The sequence below is a fragment of the Polistes fuscatus genome, unplaced genomic scaffold (assembly GCF_010416935.1).
Source record: "Polistes fuscatus isolate 324 unplaced genomic scaffold, CU_Pfus_HIC Scaffold5, whole genome shotgun sequence".
NCBI lineage: Eukaryota > Metazoa > Arthropoda > Insecta > Hymenoptera > Vespidae > Polistes > Polistes fuscatus.
The window spans coordinates 12,981,413-12,996,816 of record NW_025113129.1 but is presented as its reverse complement, the minus strand read 5'-3'; the positions used below and the strand labels follow the sequence as shown (position 1 = coordinate 12,996,816).

At 30.5% G+C, this 15,404-nt stretch overlaps 2 protein-coding genes and 1 long non-coding RNA gene across 14 annotated transcripts; 1 reads left to right on the top strand and 2 right to left on the bottom strand.

Annotated features, from left to right (window-relative positions):
* Positions 1 to 1,674: 1,674 nt before the first annotated feature.
* Positions 1,675 to 8,817, bottom strand: LOC122522659 (serine/threonine-protein kinase pakD-like). Of its 4 annotated transcripts, none has more exons than XM_043643925.1 (10): positions 8,061 to 8,817; positions 7,740 to 7,840; positions 5,633 to 6,084; positions 5,278 to 5,561; positions 3,986 to 5,137; positions 3,461 to 3,870; positions 2,906 to 3,043; positions 2,641 to 2,806; positions 2,476 to 2,577; positions 1,675 to 2,388 (listed from the first exon to the last, which is right to left on the bottom strand). In XM_043643925.1, exons 2-10 carry the CDS (start codon positions 7,831 to 7,833, stop codon positions 2,049 to 2,051), a joined length of 3,138 nt encoding a protein of 1,045 aa, XP_043499860.1. In that variant the 5' UTR covers positions 7,834 to 7,840; positions 8,061 to 8,817; the 3' UTR covers positions 1,675 to 2,048. The 4 variants fall into 4 exon arrangements, with proteins under 4 accessions (XP_043499860.1, XP_043499859.1, XP_043499857.1 ...); XM_043643924.1 differs by having other exon boundaries at positions 2,641 to 3,043; positions 3,986 to 4,461; positions 4,546 to 5,137; XM_043643922.1 differs by having other exon boundaries at positions 2,641 to 3,043.
* Positions 6,891 to 15,364, top strand: LOC122522664 (dysbindin protein homolog). 9 transcript variants are annotated; one of them, XM_043643948.1, is made up of 7 exons: positions 8,843 to 8,925; positions 11,759 to 11,849; positions 13,854 to 14,088; positions 14,167 to 14,456; positions 14,539 to 14,694; positions 14,778 to 14,918; positions 14,999 to 15,364. In XM_043643948.1, exons 3-7 carry the CDS (start codon positions 14,033 to 14,035, stop codon positions 15,085 to 15,087), a joined length of 732 nt encoding a protein of 243 aa, XP_043499883.1. In that variant the 5' UTR covers positions 8,843 to 8,925; positions 11,759 to 11,849; positions 13,854 to 14,032; the 3' UTR covers positions 15,088 to 15,364. The 9 variants fall into 9 exon arrangements, with proteins under 9 accessions (XP_043499884.1, XP_043499883.1, XP_043499881.1 ...); XM_043643946.1 differs by lacking the exon at positions 8,843 to 8,925 and adding an exon at positions 9,061 to 9,423; XM_043643947.1 differs by lacking the exon at positions 8,843 to 8,925 and adding an exon at positions 10,416 to 11,205.
* On the bottom strand, positions 11,299 to 12,095 carry LOC122522666. Its single transcript, XR_006305126.1, has 2 exons — positions 11,956 to 12,095; positions 11,299 to 11,835 (listed from the first exon to the last, which is right to left on the bottom strand). It is a non-coding gene; the product is annotated as an uncharacterized LOC122522666 (long non-coding RNA).
* Positions 15,365 to 15,404: the final 40 nt, after the last annotated feature.

Here is a 15,404-nt window from a genome sequence, read left to right as displayed (position 1 = left end):
ATGTCCCTCTTTAAAAATGTGACTATATACATTGTTTGATGCTTTGAAATATATATAAAACAAAACAAAAAGAAAACAATGAAGTTTGTTAAATTTGTATGATTTAATGTGAGTAACGTGCTATTTTAATTTCATAACTTCTGAACTTCTTATTTTTATTTGGACGCAAGTAGTAAGATATATATAACGAAAATACGCAATAAAATTTAAAGAACAGATTCTTCATACATAGAGAAAAGAAATAAATTTTATCAATATGAGACTGAAACCATTTGAAGTACAATCTTAACGTACTTCGATTATGTTGAAATGATGTCATGTTCTATTAAAATCTTTTCACATAAAATATTCAATACAAACAAAAAATTCAGCAGACGTGGTTGCACTATTTGATGTCTTAATTTTAAATGTGGCAAATAAAATAAACATAATTGAAGCACGCTAAAATAATACTTGAAATTGTATAATTCAGAAATAAAGTATTTCCATCAAGGAAACTTTATTTTTTTCACTATGTGTGTACGAGGAATCTAATTCTTAAATTTTAGCTTCTTATTTTGGTTACATCCTGTATACAACAAGAACGAATGATCGGATAAAAATTCTGTGATATACTATTTTATTAAATTAACAGACAAGAGATCTCTGCTTTAGGTACATCAGCAAGTTTGTGCATTTTGCATTTGTAAATGCAGAATTGTCGCAAAATACAAAAACTTTTCAATAACATTGAAAAAGCGCGCGAGTTTATAATAATATCCAAACAAAGAAGTAAATATCTAATGTGTATATTCTCAATTTATATCATATTTTTGTTCAATATTTATGAAAATAGATTTGCTTTGCTTTAAACCTCAAGCACAAATTTAATTGTATATAATAATAAATTTCTTTTAATAACGTAATGTTTTTTTATATGCTGTTAATTAGAATCGCATTATATAATATAAAATTATCTATCGATGTGTTATGTTAACGATTATGTGTACGATCTGTAAATGTCTATTTTTTTGTATTAAATGAAAATTATAAAAAATTTTAACAAAACATACTTCATATTCAAATCAATACTGATTTTTAACAACATGAAGTTGTATAATAGTAGGTTGCTTGTCGCATTATACTTTTTATAATCTAAATTTTATGTTACATTTTATTAACACAAAATATGATTAACCGAAACTTTAATGTCCAACTATCATAAATTAAACCGCGAATTTCTCTTACATCTGTTTCAATTTATATTTAAATAAAACTTTTCAATGAAATATAATAGAAAGAAATACATATTGTTATGTGTATATGTGTTTAAATTTACATTCAAAGTGATGACTTTAAAAAAGTTTGCTTTTTTTGTACTGCTTGTAATAATGGGAAAAAATGTTGTGCAAATCCCATGAATTATAAATAATGAAAATGATTATTGGTGTAAAATATGTTTTACGTGAAAATGAAAATAAACATTGACTTAACTCTCGTATTTTTCAGTATAAAAAAAAATATATTACATTAATTTTTTTTTTAATTGTACATGAAGTACACCATTCCCAAAAATTCTATTATATTATATAGTGCAGAATATGTAAATATATGATACATACTTTACTGATTGTATTTCTCTCTCTCTCTCTCTCTCTCTTTCTCTCTCTCTCTCTCTCCCTCTCCCTCTCTCTCTTTCTGTGTTATTATAAACATATTGAAAAGTTTTTCTAACCATTATTAAGAATACTGTATATTGCTCTAGAACTATTTACAAATAATAAGTAAATTTAAACAATTCTTCTGATAATCTTAATCTCTAATATTAAACTGAAAACTAGAATATTGTTCATTCAAATCATATTAATGTTTGAAATTTTACTTAAATAAATGTAAATAATAATATGCACATACTAGCAAAAGAAAAAAAATGTACCAATCAAAATGATAACAAGTCATGGAAAGAAACAATAGAATATATGAATTTACCCAAATACAGGAAGATAATGGTGATTGAAAAAAATGTAAAAAATAATTAGTACAATTACCAAAAAGCCTCTTCTTCCTAGTTACCTATTAGACAAATGTTTGAGAGGACCAAGGCTTAGTATCGATGTAGCACCAAGTGCGCCTAAATTACACGTATTAGGATTTCTTGCACCATCTATCGTTATTATTGGTAGACCAAAATATCCTCCCGTTTGAGCACTTAATTGAGATAATGGTATATAACTTTGAATTCCCAAATTTGTTAAACGATTTAACACGTGCGGGGATTTTAAATCTACTACCGGTATCGCCAATTCTATATTTCCAGTTTGTGTCAAAGTTTCTACTTCTTTATGATAAGTTTGTTTGTGCGTAACTAATGCTTGAGCTGTTGGATATTGAGCAGAACATAGATTGCACCTTTAAATAAAATACAGGTACTTTTATTAATCATCTTGTTGCATCATCTAGTTTAGATAACTGTTAGAACATAATAATACAGCTTACTTGTGAAGAAGTTTATTTATTGATCTATGCGTCGCCATATGCTGTGTCAGCATATCTTGATTTTGAAAACTTTTCTCGCACATTTGACAAGTGAGTAATGTTCTAAAATAAATATATACGCGTCAAAAAAATCAAATATAATTTGAATAAATATATATTACATACCTTGGAGGCCTTCCCCGTCGTATTACTGGCACTTGAGGCGGATTATCTTGAGTTAAATCAACCGTAGGAGGTCTAGGTGGCCGCTCTACATCACCAATTAGCGATTTATTTTGCTTATTTTGAGGAACAGCAAATTGTCCTTGCTCTTGCTGCTTCTTTTGTGACGCTGGTATAATAGAAATTGCTGAATTTAAATTAAGGGCTGGAACATTTAAAGACTGCTGCGCAGTAGGCCTCTGTTGCGATACTGGTGATTGCTGCTTACTTTGTTCACTGGCCTTATTTTTATTTGCAGCTGGAGTTACTGTAATACCTCTAGCTGCCAATACATTTGCCACTGCCTTCGCATCTGACTTTTTACTACCAGGATTTGATGTATTTTGAAGTTGAGCTGGAGTAGAACCTTTTAATTAATAATATATTTCTATATTCTTATAAAATACCTCTTCTCTATTTTTAATATTAACATCGAATTAATGGAAATATATAGCAAAATGTACAGTAATATTTAATAGCAATAGATAAAACGTTTATAAAGTTACAATAACTAAATAAAAATAAATAAAAAGATATTTGTCAGAAGAGGCACTTTAATAAAATTAATCAATATAGAAAATATAAAAATGCAATAATACAAAAATAATATACAAAAGTATGAAAAAATAATCACTCATACAACGTCATAAAATAAAATTATTTGACAAGAATATTATTAGCATTTCAATAATGGCATTCAATAATAATTGATTGTGAAATAAAGTGAATAATATTCTCAAAATTATTGACATTATTACAACAATCAGTTGCATGTTCAACTTACCAGGTTGTCTAACACTAAGAGTTATGGAATCAGTTAGATGTATTGTTGAATCATTTCTATTGGTTGTTTGTTGGGTTGTAGCTCCTTGAACATTTTGTATAACAGGTAATCCATCATTCCTCTTCTGTTGTGCGATAACATGACAATCTGCATCTTCATTTCTATCCGGCATTAAAACATCTAACCTTCTTTGTTTTGCAACAGTGTTATTCTGGTGATGTTGTTGCTGTTGTTGTTGTTGTTGCTGCTGCTGCTGCTGCTGTTGTTGCTGTTGTTGCTGTTGTTGTTGTTGTTGCTGCTGTTGCTGCTGCTGCTGCTGCTGTTGTTGGTGTTGTAACTGCACTGCTTGTTGCATTGGTCTTTTCAAACGTTGACGAGGAACAGTGCCACTTTGAGGTATACGCGGCGACCTAACAAAATTCATAATTATATTACTTACATCAAAGTATATATTTTCTAATCAAATATTCTAAATACTAAAGACTACAATTACAATGTACTTTATTTGTTACAATTATATATAACCTTGTATTCTGTGCAACTGATGGATATCGACCACGTGACATTTGTTGAGAAAGTTGAGGATGCATTTGTGGAGGACCAGTCATTTGTGGGTATGGACCAGGTCCATATTGTGGATACAGATGAGATAAATGAGACTGGTAATGCATACTATGTGGACCAGAAATTCTATATAATGGTGGTCTTCCTGGAGGCGGTACAAAGTAATTTGTTCCAGGTATCATTGTATTAGCTCCCGGTGGAAGACTTGGAGGTAATTGCGTTTGTGGAAGAGGCATACGTTGCACTTGTTGAGCTAATTGTTGTACAGGTGCTGGTAATTGGTCGAAACTAACTGGTTGTATTATTTGTTGAGTCGTATTACTGGTTACAGCATTATATGTTGGTGAATTTGTTTGATGAGGAGCTGTCAACGGAGAATTTCGACTAAGTTGCGATGGAGATTCCATAGACTGAGGATGCGGTGAATGCGTATTCAACTGTGGAGAAGCTTGCCGTAAATGTGGCGAATTTTGATTTAAATGAGGAGAATTCGTATTTAAGTGGGGAGACAATTGACTAACACTTGGAGACAGCGACGTTCCGTGCACTTGAGATTTGTGCATAGAAACTTCCACCGGCGAATGAAAAATAAGATTGGCACAGTCTGGAATATTGCACTGATAATGACCAACTTTACTTCTATGTTCATCGAGATGCGTTATATCTTTAAACTTTTCATTGCAAACACGACACATGCTAATTTCAGCTAATTTCTCTAAAGAAACGTATTCGGTTTCAACTGGTGGTAAACTGCTTGATATCAATTCACTATGATCACGTCTCTCCATTAAAAAGTTTTGTAAAAGTGATGTAGAATTTTCGATATTGTTTTCATTTGAATTTTCGCCATGATCTTCATTCTCTTTTGAACCAAGTTTATCTTTGTGTGTTAAATCTGTAGATAATTGATTCCAATTAAATCCAGTCTCTGTATCTACTACTACTTGTTTTGGATCATCTTCGGACACAGAATGATTAGAAAATGTGGAAGACTTAGAAATAATGCTTATAGCTGGATTTTCTTCAAGATCATGTAACATGTCTACTTCATTCACCGTATCATTATCTTCATCAACGGAAGAATTATTAATTAACTGATTTATAGATCTAGAACTGAAAATATGTATATTTTTAAATTAACTCTACGCTATTCAGTGGCAAATGTATTGGACATATGCCGGATGTCAAAGTGTTAATGTTTTACAATAATTCAATTGATTAATATAAATATATAAACATGATCAAAAAATTACCTCGATTGTTCTCCTAACTTCTTTAGATTTTCTATTGTTTCTCTACATGTTGCTTCTAAGGCATCTGATTCTTCATGATCTTCTATTTCTGAAAGCCTCTTTTCTGTATTATTATAATTATCAGTCCCATGTAAATCATCAACATTTTGATCTTCTTTTTCGGATGGATTTGCCATATCACTTCCTACTCCAGAATCGCCTTCGTTAATATCTAAGGATGGTCTTTCATTTTCTTCCAAAGAATTATCATTGTCAGATTCAAATTTAGCATTCTCATAATCGTCCTATAGAAATTAGAAATATAATTTAAAACAATGTAACGTAGAAATAATTGTAATCTATGAAAAAAGCATACCTGTTGATCTACCATCACGTTTTCGAATGTTTGCTTGATTGAATTATCCGTTTCTTCAGCATCACTCTGTTCATTTCTATCCTTTTCACCTGCCACGTCTTCCGTAGAGAAATTAATTGTATTTAGAGTATGATTAGTACTGACTACGATAAAGTCTTCTGACACAGATGATTTCTTAAGCGTTAATTTGAGTGGATCAGTATAAGACGTTTTCTTAAGTTTTAATTTCAAAGATTGACTCTTTTCTGAACTCAAGAAATAGGTATCGCTGTGTTTTCTTTTAAGTACTTTCACATTGGAAACTCTTTTAAGTACCACGCGAGCTCTTCCAAGATGAGTAAAAATATGATTTTTTAATAGCTTCTTCGTAGCAAATTGTTTTTCACAAATTTCACAATTAAATAGCTGACTGGATAAATCATGAGATGGAGTTTGTTTATCTATTTGTTCATCTGTAACAATAAACGTAGTTTATTTTTCCCAATTAATGTAAACATCGTACATGAGGGGGATTATAAGAAAAAAAAAAAGAATTAAATTTATAAAGAGCATGACCTAACCTTAATCTTTTTATTAGAAAATTTTTTATAAAGAAATTGATAAACAAAAAGGAAAAAATTATATATAATATGTTTAATTTAACGTATATATTATATGTAATTGTATTATAATTATATTAATTAAACTAAACGAAAACAATCTAAAACTATTTGCCGCGCTTTTGTGTCTAATTAAATTGATTACACCAAATCACCATAACTTTACATCCATGTAGATGATTCGTTGATCGTTGGGAGCATACAATATTCTCATTTATCGATAACCACTTGCGATTAAAAGATTCAAATTACGAAAACAATGCGATTACGATCTAGAAAAATATGAGGATATATATATATATATAAACGAGAAATAACTTTTCTTATTAATATAATACAAACTGTTTAATAACCGAAGAGTAGTTAACTTTTGTTTTGTCATTAAATAAAAATAGGACAACAAATCGATACGATTTAAAGAACGAATATTATTGGCTCGTTTTAACGATATACGAATTTCCCGCCACAATTTACCTTCCTATTAACACACCTTGAACATCGGACTTGTCGATTCTATTGAGTGAAACTTTATTATTGCCGTGTGCATGTGAAATTTGTGTTTACCTAGTCTTTTGTATGTGTAGTATGTAAAAATAGGATAAAAAATATCATCGAAAGAAAGAGAAAAAGAGAGAGAAAGAAAGAGAAAGAGAGAGAGAAAGAGGGGACAGACAACTTAACCTTACTTTAAATAAAATAAGGTAAGAATATTTATATTTGTCATATGTTTCTAATGTTATTAACTGAATATATAATAACATATTTTAATTATGATGTATATATATACATGTATATGTGTATGCATGTGTGTGTTTATGTAAATTTTATTTAACTAATTAAACAGTAGGAAATAAGTAGTGAAATATATTCATGATAGATAAAGCTATTATTAAATATACAATTATTTTAATTGCGTGTTACTCTTATAATATGTAAATTATTTCATAATAAGACTCGACAATGTAAATTTTAGAATTGAATCATTCATTCTTAGATGTATATAATTTGTCTAGAATAATTGAATTATTAATGGAAAATCAAAAGTGTTGTGTCAACGATATAGCCAAAAGATCAGAAGAACTTAATTAAGACAGAAGAAGTGTATAGAATAAATAAAAGTTTAATAGGTCTTTAACCCTTTGAATGCTATAAAGCGATATTGTTGTTTGTTATTTCATTTGAGAGAATAACATTATAATTCATCATTACTTGCATTTAATATAATCAATCAATAGAACTCGCACTAGTAATGAAACATTCTGTCCCTGCGAAGCACATCGGCTAAGAGTATTCAGCACTCAAAAAGTTAATAGAAAAATGTAACTTGTAAAACTATGATAGATATTATAGATTGTTTAAACGCAAAGAAAAAGATAGCTTTAGACTGAGGTATATATACATGGTACATGATATGTTTTTTTTTAGAATGTTTGCAAAATGGTGTGCATTAGTATAATTTGTTTTTATGAAGACAATACATTTATTACTGTTAGTTAACAATCACATACCAAATGCCTGTAATAAATCCACGTTGCTATCCTTATAATTTCCCTTCGTGGATAATCCAAATTCTTTAATATCGTTATCTAATGGATCATTCATTTCCGATCTGCAAATGATAATAAAAATTTCGTATTAAATATTATTTTATTAATCACGCTTACAATAGTAACTGTCTCTTAAGTGTTCTTTTATTATACTATATAAAATAATAAATTACCTACAGATTATGATAATACTGTTTGGCTTCTTTTAATTTTTTATTAAACTCTCTGCATATACATGTGTGTATGTATGTATCTATATATATATATATTAATAGTACTTACAGGCATTGTTGCCAACAATGAAAATTGTCATAAAGCTATAAACATAAGTTCATGTTGTATTGAAACTTCCATGCAGGACACTATTGTATGTTATACAATAACAAAACATTCGAAAAACCGGTTACCGAATGTTCTGCATTCAAAGTTTCTCGATAATTGCAATTGTTGCTTTCCAATAATCACAAATCATTCGCATCACAATAATTGATAAAAATTCATTAATAATATTTATAAAGATCATTGACCAAGCGAAGATCTTTTATTGATATAATGAATTCGCGTAAATTATATTCGTTGATAAATTGGACCAATTAAATACGCGCGCTAGTCAAATTACCAACATGCGTCAAAATGACTGACTGGGCGCCAAATCTATTCGTTCCTTTTTTCTCTCTCTCGCTCGCTCTTCACCATACGATGGTCTATCTTTGTATATTTTCCACGTCGATTAACAATTTGAAAAAAGCAATAAAAGAGAAAAGTCCGCAAATAAATTAAAATAAAGAAAAACGACGATCCGATGGAGAATTGTTATCATTTGAATAGTAAGGCCCTCTCGAATTCTCGCATCTGATCAAACATGGCTGACAGTGTTAAAACATGATCACAGCATTTTCCTTAAATAATACATTGACGTAGCGACCGTACAACGATGGTAGAATCGACACATTGACTGCCGCCGTTAGACCTGTTTCGTATTCTATCTAAACTTTATTATTAGTACGTGTTATATTGAGCCGCCAATATGGCGGCGCCACACGATGAAACCGCGCGACAGAATAATCAACTCAGTGTGAATTCGTGGCGAACTGTTGAAGCGCGTTCTCAACGTCGGGTTCAGAGTGTTCAGTTGCCGTTGTATTTTGTAAGGACGCGCGCGCGCGCGCGCGCGAATGGCCGAGCGAGCATGGAGCAGCGTGCGCCGTTTGGAGCAACCACGCCGGGCTTCTCCCACTCTCTAACGCTTGCGGTTTCCCTCCTCGTCCCTCATCGACAATCTTTATAGGAATAACGCACGTTCTACCTACCTCTCACCCGCCCTTTTCGCTTAACTTCCCCCACCACTTACCGCGTACTGCGTTCCTTTATCAGTTTTTGAGGGTTCATTCTCGACAGCGTACTACTTGTATAGTTACGCGGCGCATGCGTACACTCTCATGTAAACCCTTTGCATGAAATTCCAACAAGTATAAAGGGAGAGCAGGCGGATGAATACGACTGTAAAGACTCGCCTTGATGGGAGGAAGGAAGACAGAGAAACTAAAGGCGAGAGAGATGGAAAACAGCTCGAATTGAAATTAAGTCAACCTAATATATATTCAAGAGCTGGATGGGGAACCAATGATGCAACGTTGGCGCAGGCGTATCTACAACATTGCTGGATAATTGCTACTTCTATTTTCTCCTTCTCCCTTTTTCTTTTTTCCTCCCATCCCTTCGTTTGTTCCACCATCCACTTTTCTTTCCTCACAGTTTAAACGCTCTTGTATTTGTATTAATTCCCTCTTCCCTTCTCATCCAGCTATATCCTCCTCAACGTCAGTTTGCTACTGCTGCAGTTACTACTACTACCAATTGCTGAAACTTGCCGTCTGTCAGTCATTCGTTTATCCACTATGATCTGTGATAGTCACTTTCTTGCTTTACATGTTACTATGAACGAGGAACAACGAATTGACGGAAAAATTATTTATTTATAATAGATTCAATTGATCGATCATAGCTGCAATGTTGATCGATTAATGCGCGATTATCTACAATATATATTGTATAAGCAACTTTGTTTGACAGATAGATATGAATACATTTAAGTACTAATTCTATCGATCCCTAAAACAAATATATTACAATAGCAAACAAACAAACAAAAAATTATATGCACGTAGCATTGGAGGAAGGCGTGTGCTTTTATAATGAATATAACTAGCAATGAGAAAATATTTAAGGAATGTTAGAAACGTGTTGCATTTTCTAGAATCAATTTCATCGTGAAAGCACGCAAGCAAGGCGTGGTCGTTAATGGTTGGAGGTCGTCGAGGACAAATATAGTAGGGGAACTCAACGGAACATGTCGAAAACGGCCGAATGTACCGTCTCTATTGATCGTAACATATGGTAGTGTGCTGCCTGTTCAGGGACATTTGTGCAGCAAACTCGCATACACACACATGTGCATACACTGCACCCGCACACAAACAAACATTTGGAAAGCTTTCTGTGCTCGAATTAGCAATAATTATAATCTTTTAAATTAGCTTGAAAAATTTGTTATAATAATTAATTATTATCATAATATATATAAAGTGTACCTTTTTTTATAATATATAATAATAATAATTATTATTAAATGCAATAATATCGTAAAATACAATATAACAACGAAATCGCCTAGATTAACATTTTTAACGTTAACGATGCGATGTTGTTTCAACATCTATTATTTATAACGATTACTATGCACAAGCTTACATAAAATTAATGGGTAACTCGTAAAAGGAATAATAAATAATAATGACGTTCTCTACAAACGGATCAATACTTTCGAAATGCGGTTCGTCGTTGCATTTCATATTTCTCCGCTTCTCTAATAAATAAAGCTGGGACATGCAATTAGATAATTAAATATATATATGTAGTAGGTATATATATATATATATCTGGTCAGTATTTTCATTGCATTGACTATTGATCCTATCCCTACCCGTCGTTTTTCGTCCTTTGCTTGTTATCAGTATCAGTAGCAGAGCAGGTTCTGCATTAATATGCGCAAAGAGGTGATCTCCATGATTAAAAAGGGAGAGAGAGAGGGAGGAAACAAAATGGAAAGGGAGAATAGGATTACCACGATATAGTAGTATGATATACTAGCTAGAGTAAGGGATGAAAGAGGTGGTAGAGGGACAAAGGGAGGGAAGAGACGCTTCGATAAGTCCGTTGACCTACCATGCTCGGCTGCTCCTCCCACTAACTTCCCGTCTGTCACGAGTTGCGCAGAACTTTTCCAGCTTTAATTCCCTTCCTGTTGAGTTTTTGCTGAAGTAATACTTATATACTTACGCTTGCTGAATGCATGGAGGGAGGAAAGAAGTCTGAAGGATTTTCGACTATCCAACAACTTTACTACGCCATTTACCTTCTACCTTGGGTATTATTTGTATCTCAAAGATTTTACTGTGGCTATACAATTGCTATTTATAAAAAGAGCTCTTCCTCCTCCTCTACCTTCTCTTCTTCTCTCTTTCTCTCGCACACAGGTCATATTGGAGTTAAATATTAATCTCGATATAGTGATTAATATCGGACAATTTTTAAACGTATGATTAGCGTTACAGTTTTCCTAGATATATTTTTTAAATAGTTTTTTTAACTTAAAAAGTATTAAAAATTTGTCATTGTCGGTAAATTGCCAACACTTTCTGAAAATGTAAAAATAACACGACATAAGTAGCTGCTGCAGCGTTGGTATAGTATAGTATAGTATAGTAGAGTATCGCAAAGTTGCTTACGTTGCTAGCGTGCAATACGTTCCATTTATTTCCAGCGATTGTAGAATGCCACGCCCTTCTCCCTTCCAACTATTTTCCTTTTGCTCTGCTACTTTCTCTTTGTCTCCCCCTCTCTTTTGAGAGAATTTCTTTCTTCGTATTCATAAAAATCTATCTACCAGCTATACCAAATACATATGTGTGGATGAATAGTACTGTTTCAGCAATTCCCAACCCCTCCACCACCAAGTATCATCGTTATCATCGTCTCCCTTCTCAGCTACAATCTTCTGAAATTCTTGTTGTAAGTGTGTTGACGCTTTTATCTTACGTAAAATAGATTTGTATATACGTATACGGACATGCGCACGCATGTCCTATATACAATGTGTATATATGTATTATATTACCTCTTCCCCTTTTCGAAAAGCTGCATTGTTGGTGGGTTTAACCGGATTCATTTAAGTTAAAATTTATACAACACCATTAATATTTTATCCTTCGATTTTGTTTTCAACTTTCTCTTCTTCTTTTTTTTTTATTACTTTTTTAAATGAATGAATTTCTTTTTTACTCTTTTTTTTTCGTTAACGAACGAAAATAAATCCAATTTAAAACTCTCCATTATAAATATACATATGTCCTGTTCTAACCTAATCTTTTTTTTTTCTGAAACAAAAAGAATATATAGAAAAGTAAAAGAAGATTTTATTGAAAGATAAAAATAGTGACATTCGAAAATGCAATATGCATGAATTTACATCAGTGTCATCATTATTTTTGTCGTTACTGCGCAGGTAATAATCTGTGATTTGACCTCGTTTGTTGACCTCACTGGTTGGTTGCTAGGCTCCATTCCTTCTGGCCGGATTAAGCCTTAGCGACGTTGCCAAATTGCTTACACATATACATATGCACAGAGTGAGCAAGAGAGAGAGGAGAGAGCAACATGATTTGTGTTGAGAATTCCTGTTGCAAGAGACACAGAAATAGTCGCTTTAATTGGTGAACAGCTTTATAGTTGTCGTGACGTCATATTTATTTTACACCACTGTCTTTATCGTATAGTCAACTTCTAGATAATCATTTATATTTGAACTATTGATTAGATAATTTATTAATAATTATAAATAAAAAATATAGATAAATGTATTTATGTATATACTTATCTTGATGCAATTTTCAATATAATTTTTAATACAATGTTCAATATAATTTTCTTTTACTACTACATTCATACAACATAGCATCCACCATTTTTTGTTTAGAAAATAAATACTATGTTAGAAAAGATATATATATTTATATATTTATGTACATGAAAGAGTCTTTGAATTTAATTTATAGAACCTTGTTAAAAAAAAAAATTATATACATAAATGAATATATTTATCTTTATGACTATTAAATTATAACGTTTACAATATGTGAAACAGTCTTATTAGCATTTATTCTAGTTTTTTTATTCTTATATTCTTTTCCTTTTTTCTGCTTTAATGATAACCTTTAATGGATGATTTAAATCAAATGTCATATGTAAACAAGTAATTAACATTCATTAAAAAATGCATAGATCGAACAAAGTGCAGAATGTTGTATAACATTGTAAGAAAATCGCATAAAAGATAATTACATATCTATCAGATTTGAAATATTGGTATAAAATGTAGTAAATAATTTTTTTGCTATGTATAATTTTTCTTTTTGCGATACTAAAATATTCTTATTATTAACATTTTATTTTAATTGCAATATAGTAACACTTACATATTTACAAATTTATTTGATTGTGATTTCAATGTCACATTCAATATAAATTTGATAGTGGCTATTATAGTTGGTAGAAGTATTTTTATTATTTCTTAATTTTAGGAGCAAATAAATAATTTATGTGGAATTAGATTACAATACAACGTAATCAAGAAAAAAATTGCTAACTATATGTAAATATGTTTCCTCTTCTCTATCTCTTCCTTCTTTACTTCCTTTTATATTTTTGTTAGGTTTTACTAATGCCATACTGACTCATTTTGGTCAAAGTCCAATGGAAATTCAATAATGTAGTTGTTTTAACTTACAAATGAATTGCATTTGCTTATATTAGAAATTATTTTATACTTCTTTGTTAACTCATTAATTTCTACTAATGTAATTATTTCTTAAGAAAAAATGGTAACAATACTATTATCTAGATAATTTATTAAATTGCCTTTTTAACAGTTATGATAATAATTATAATAAAATTATTCTACACTATAACTTAGCAATAATTACTAAGTTTAATATCATAAACTTATTTATGTTTCAGCTCTTATCAAGCAGTAGCTTGTAAAATGTTTCGATAAGAAAATTTTTACAAACTACTTTTATATCGGTCAGAGCTTAATTACACATGTTATGTTTTAAAATATTATAAAATAATTGAAACGATAAATATTAGCTTATTTATTCTGTCTTATATGAGAAGTAAATGTATTTGACAGAAATATGTTTGGGACTTTACGTAACAAATTTCAGACAGTACAAGAAGGTTTATCTGCTAGGTATAATAATGATGATCATTTAAATATTAATATTTGTAATTGCAGAAATAGTTGTATAAAATATTGTTTACGTTACAGTATACGGGGCTTAACAGTTACCGAAAATCCTAAACAGAAAAAAATTGTTAAATCAAGAAATATTAATTATGATGCAGGCGCGGATATCTTGCATCATTTTCAGTTACAATGGAACGAATTACACGAATTAGCGGAAGAGAATGCATCTAAAGCTCAAGAAGTTGATACTCTTGTAACTTCCATTTACGACAAATTGGATTACGAATGGAATAACATAACGTGTTTAAACAACACATTAGCTATCATTCCTAAGATAAATAATGGGATTCAAAATCTTATGGATCAAATAGGTATTTTTTTCATACATAGTTGATATCATAATAATTCTGCAAAGAATAATATAAAAATTCAACAAATGAAATATCATTGTAGGAACATTAGAAGAAATGTTCGAAGAAGTCGAAGGAGCATTGTACAGATTGGAAGATCTAAACGAAATGCTAGATTTACAGAGTAGACAACTGGATCACAGATTTCAGTTGGCTTTGTATAAAGAAAAAAGATTATCTGAAATTAATTCTGTACAGGGTACATTGACCGATTCTATTTAACGCATTAACAAAATTAAACTACATTATTTAAGATATATAAATATATATTTTTGTTTTTAGCAAAATTGGCAAATGAACATATTAATAGAGTATCGAAGCATGAACAAAAGCAACAATTAATGTTAAAAGAGCGTCAAGAGACTTTTGATGAAGTTTTTAAAGGAGAATTGGAAGCTTATAAAGCGACAGGACATATACCTAGTACGTGTATTTCTTTTATATTTAAATATTTCATTTAATGAGAATATCTATACCTATAAATGTATGCATTTTAATTGCAGAAATACCAACAACTAAAGAAGGTCCATCTTTGGATGAAATAGTATTAGATGTAGATTCTCAAATGTTTAATGAGTTCTTAGAGAATTGAACATTTATTAAGACCTGATCCTTTGACACTCTCATTGTCTTTCCCATTCAATTGAATGCATTATATTATTATTTGTTTGTTTTGTAGGAAAGAATAATATTTGTTTTTTATTATTATTATATATTTGCATTAATATGCATAATACGTATATGACAATTAAATTGATTGTGACATATCATCTTAAAAGAAAAATGATTCGCAGTCAACACTACATATAAGTAAATGTAATACCGATATATAGATATGTGCAGAGATAATGTGATATATTAAAAAACAATTAGAAATTTATTTTATTATACTATATAATAAAGTATGTA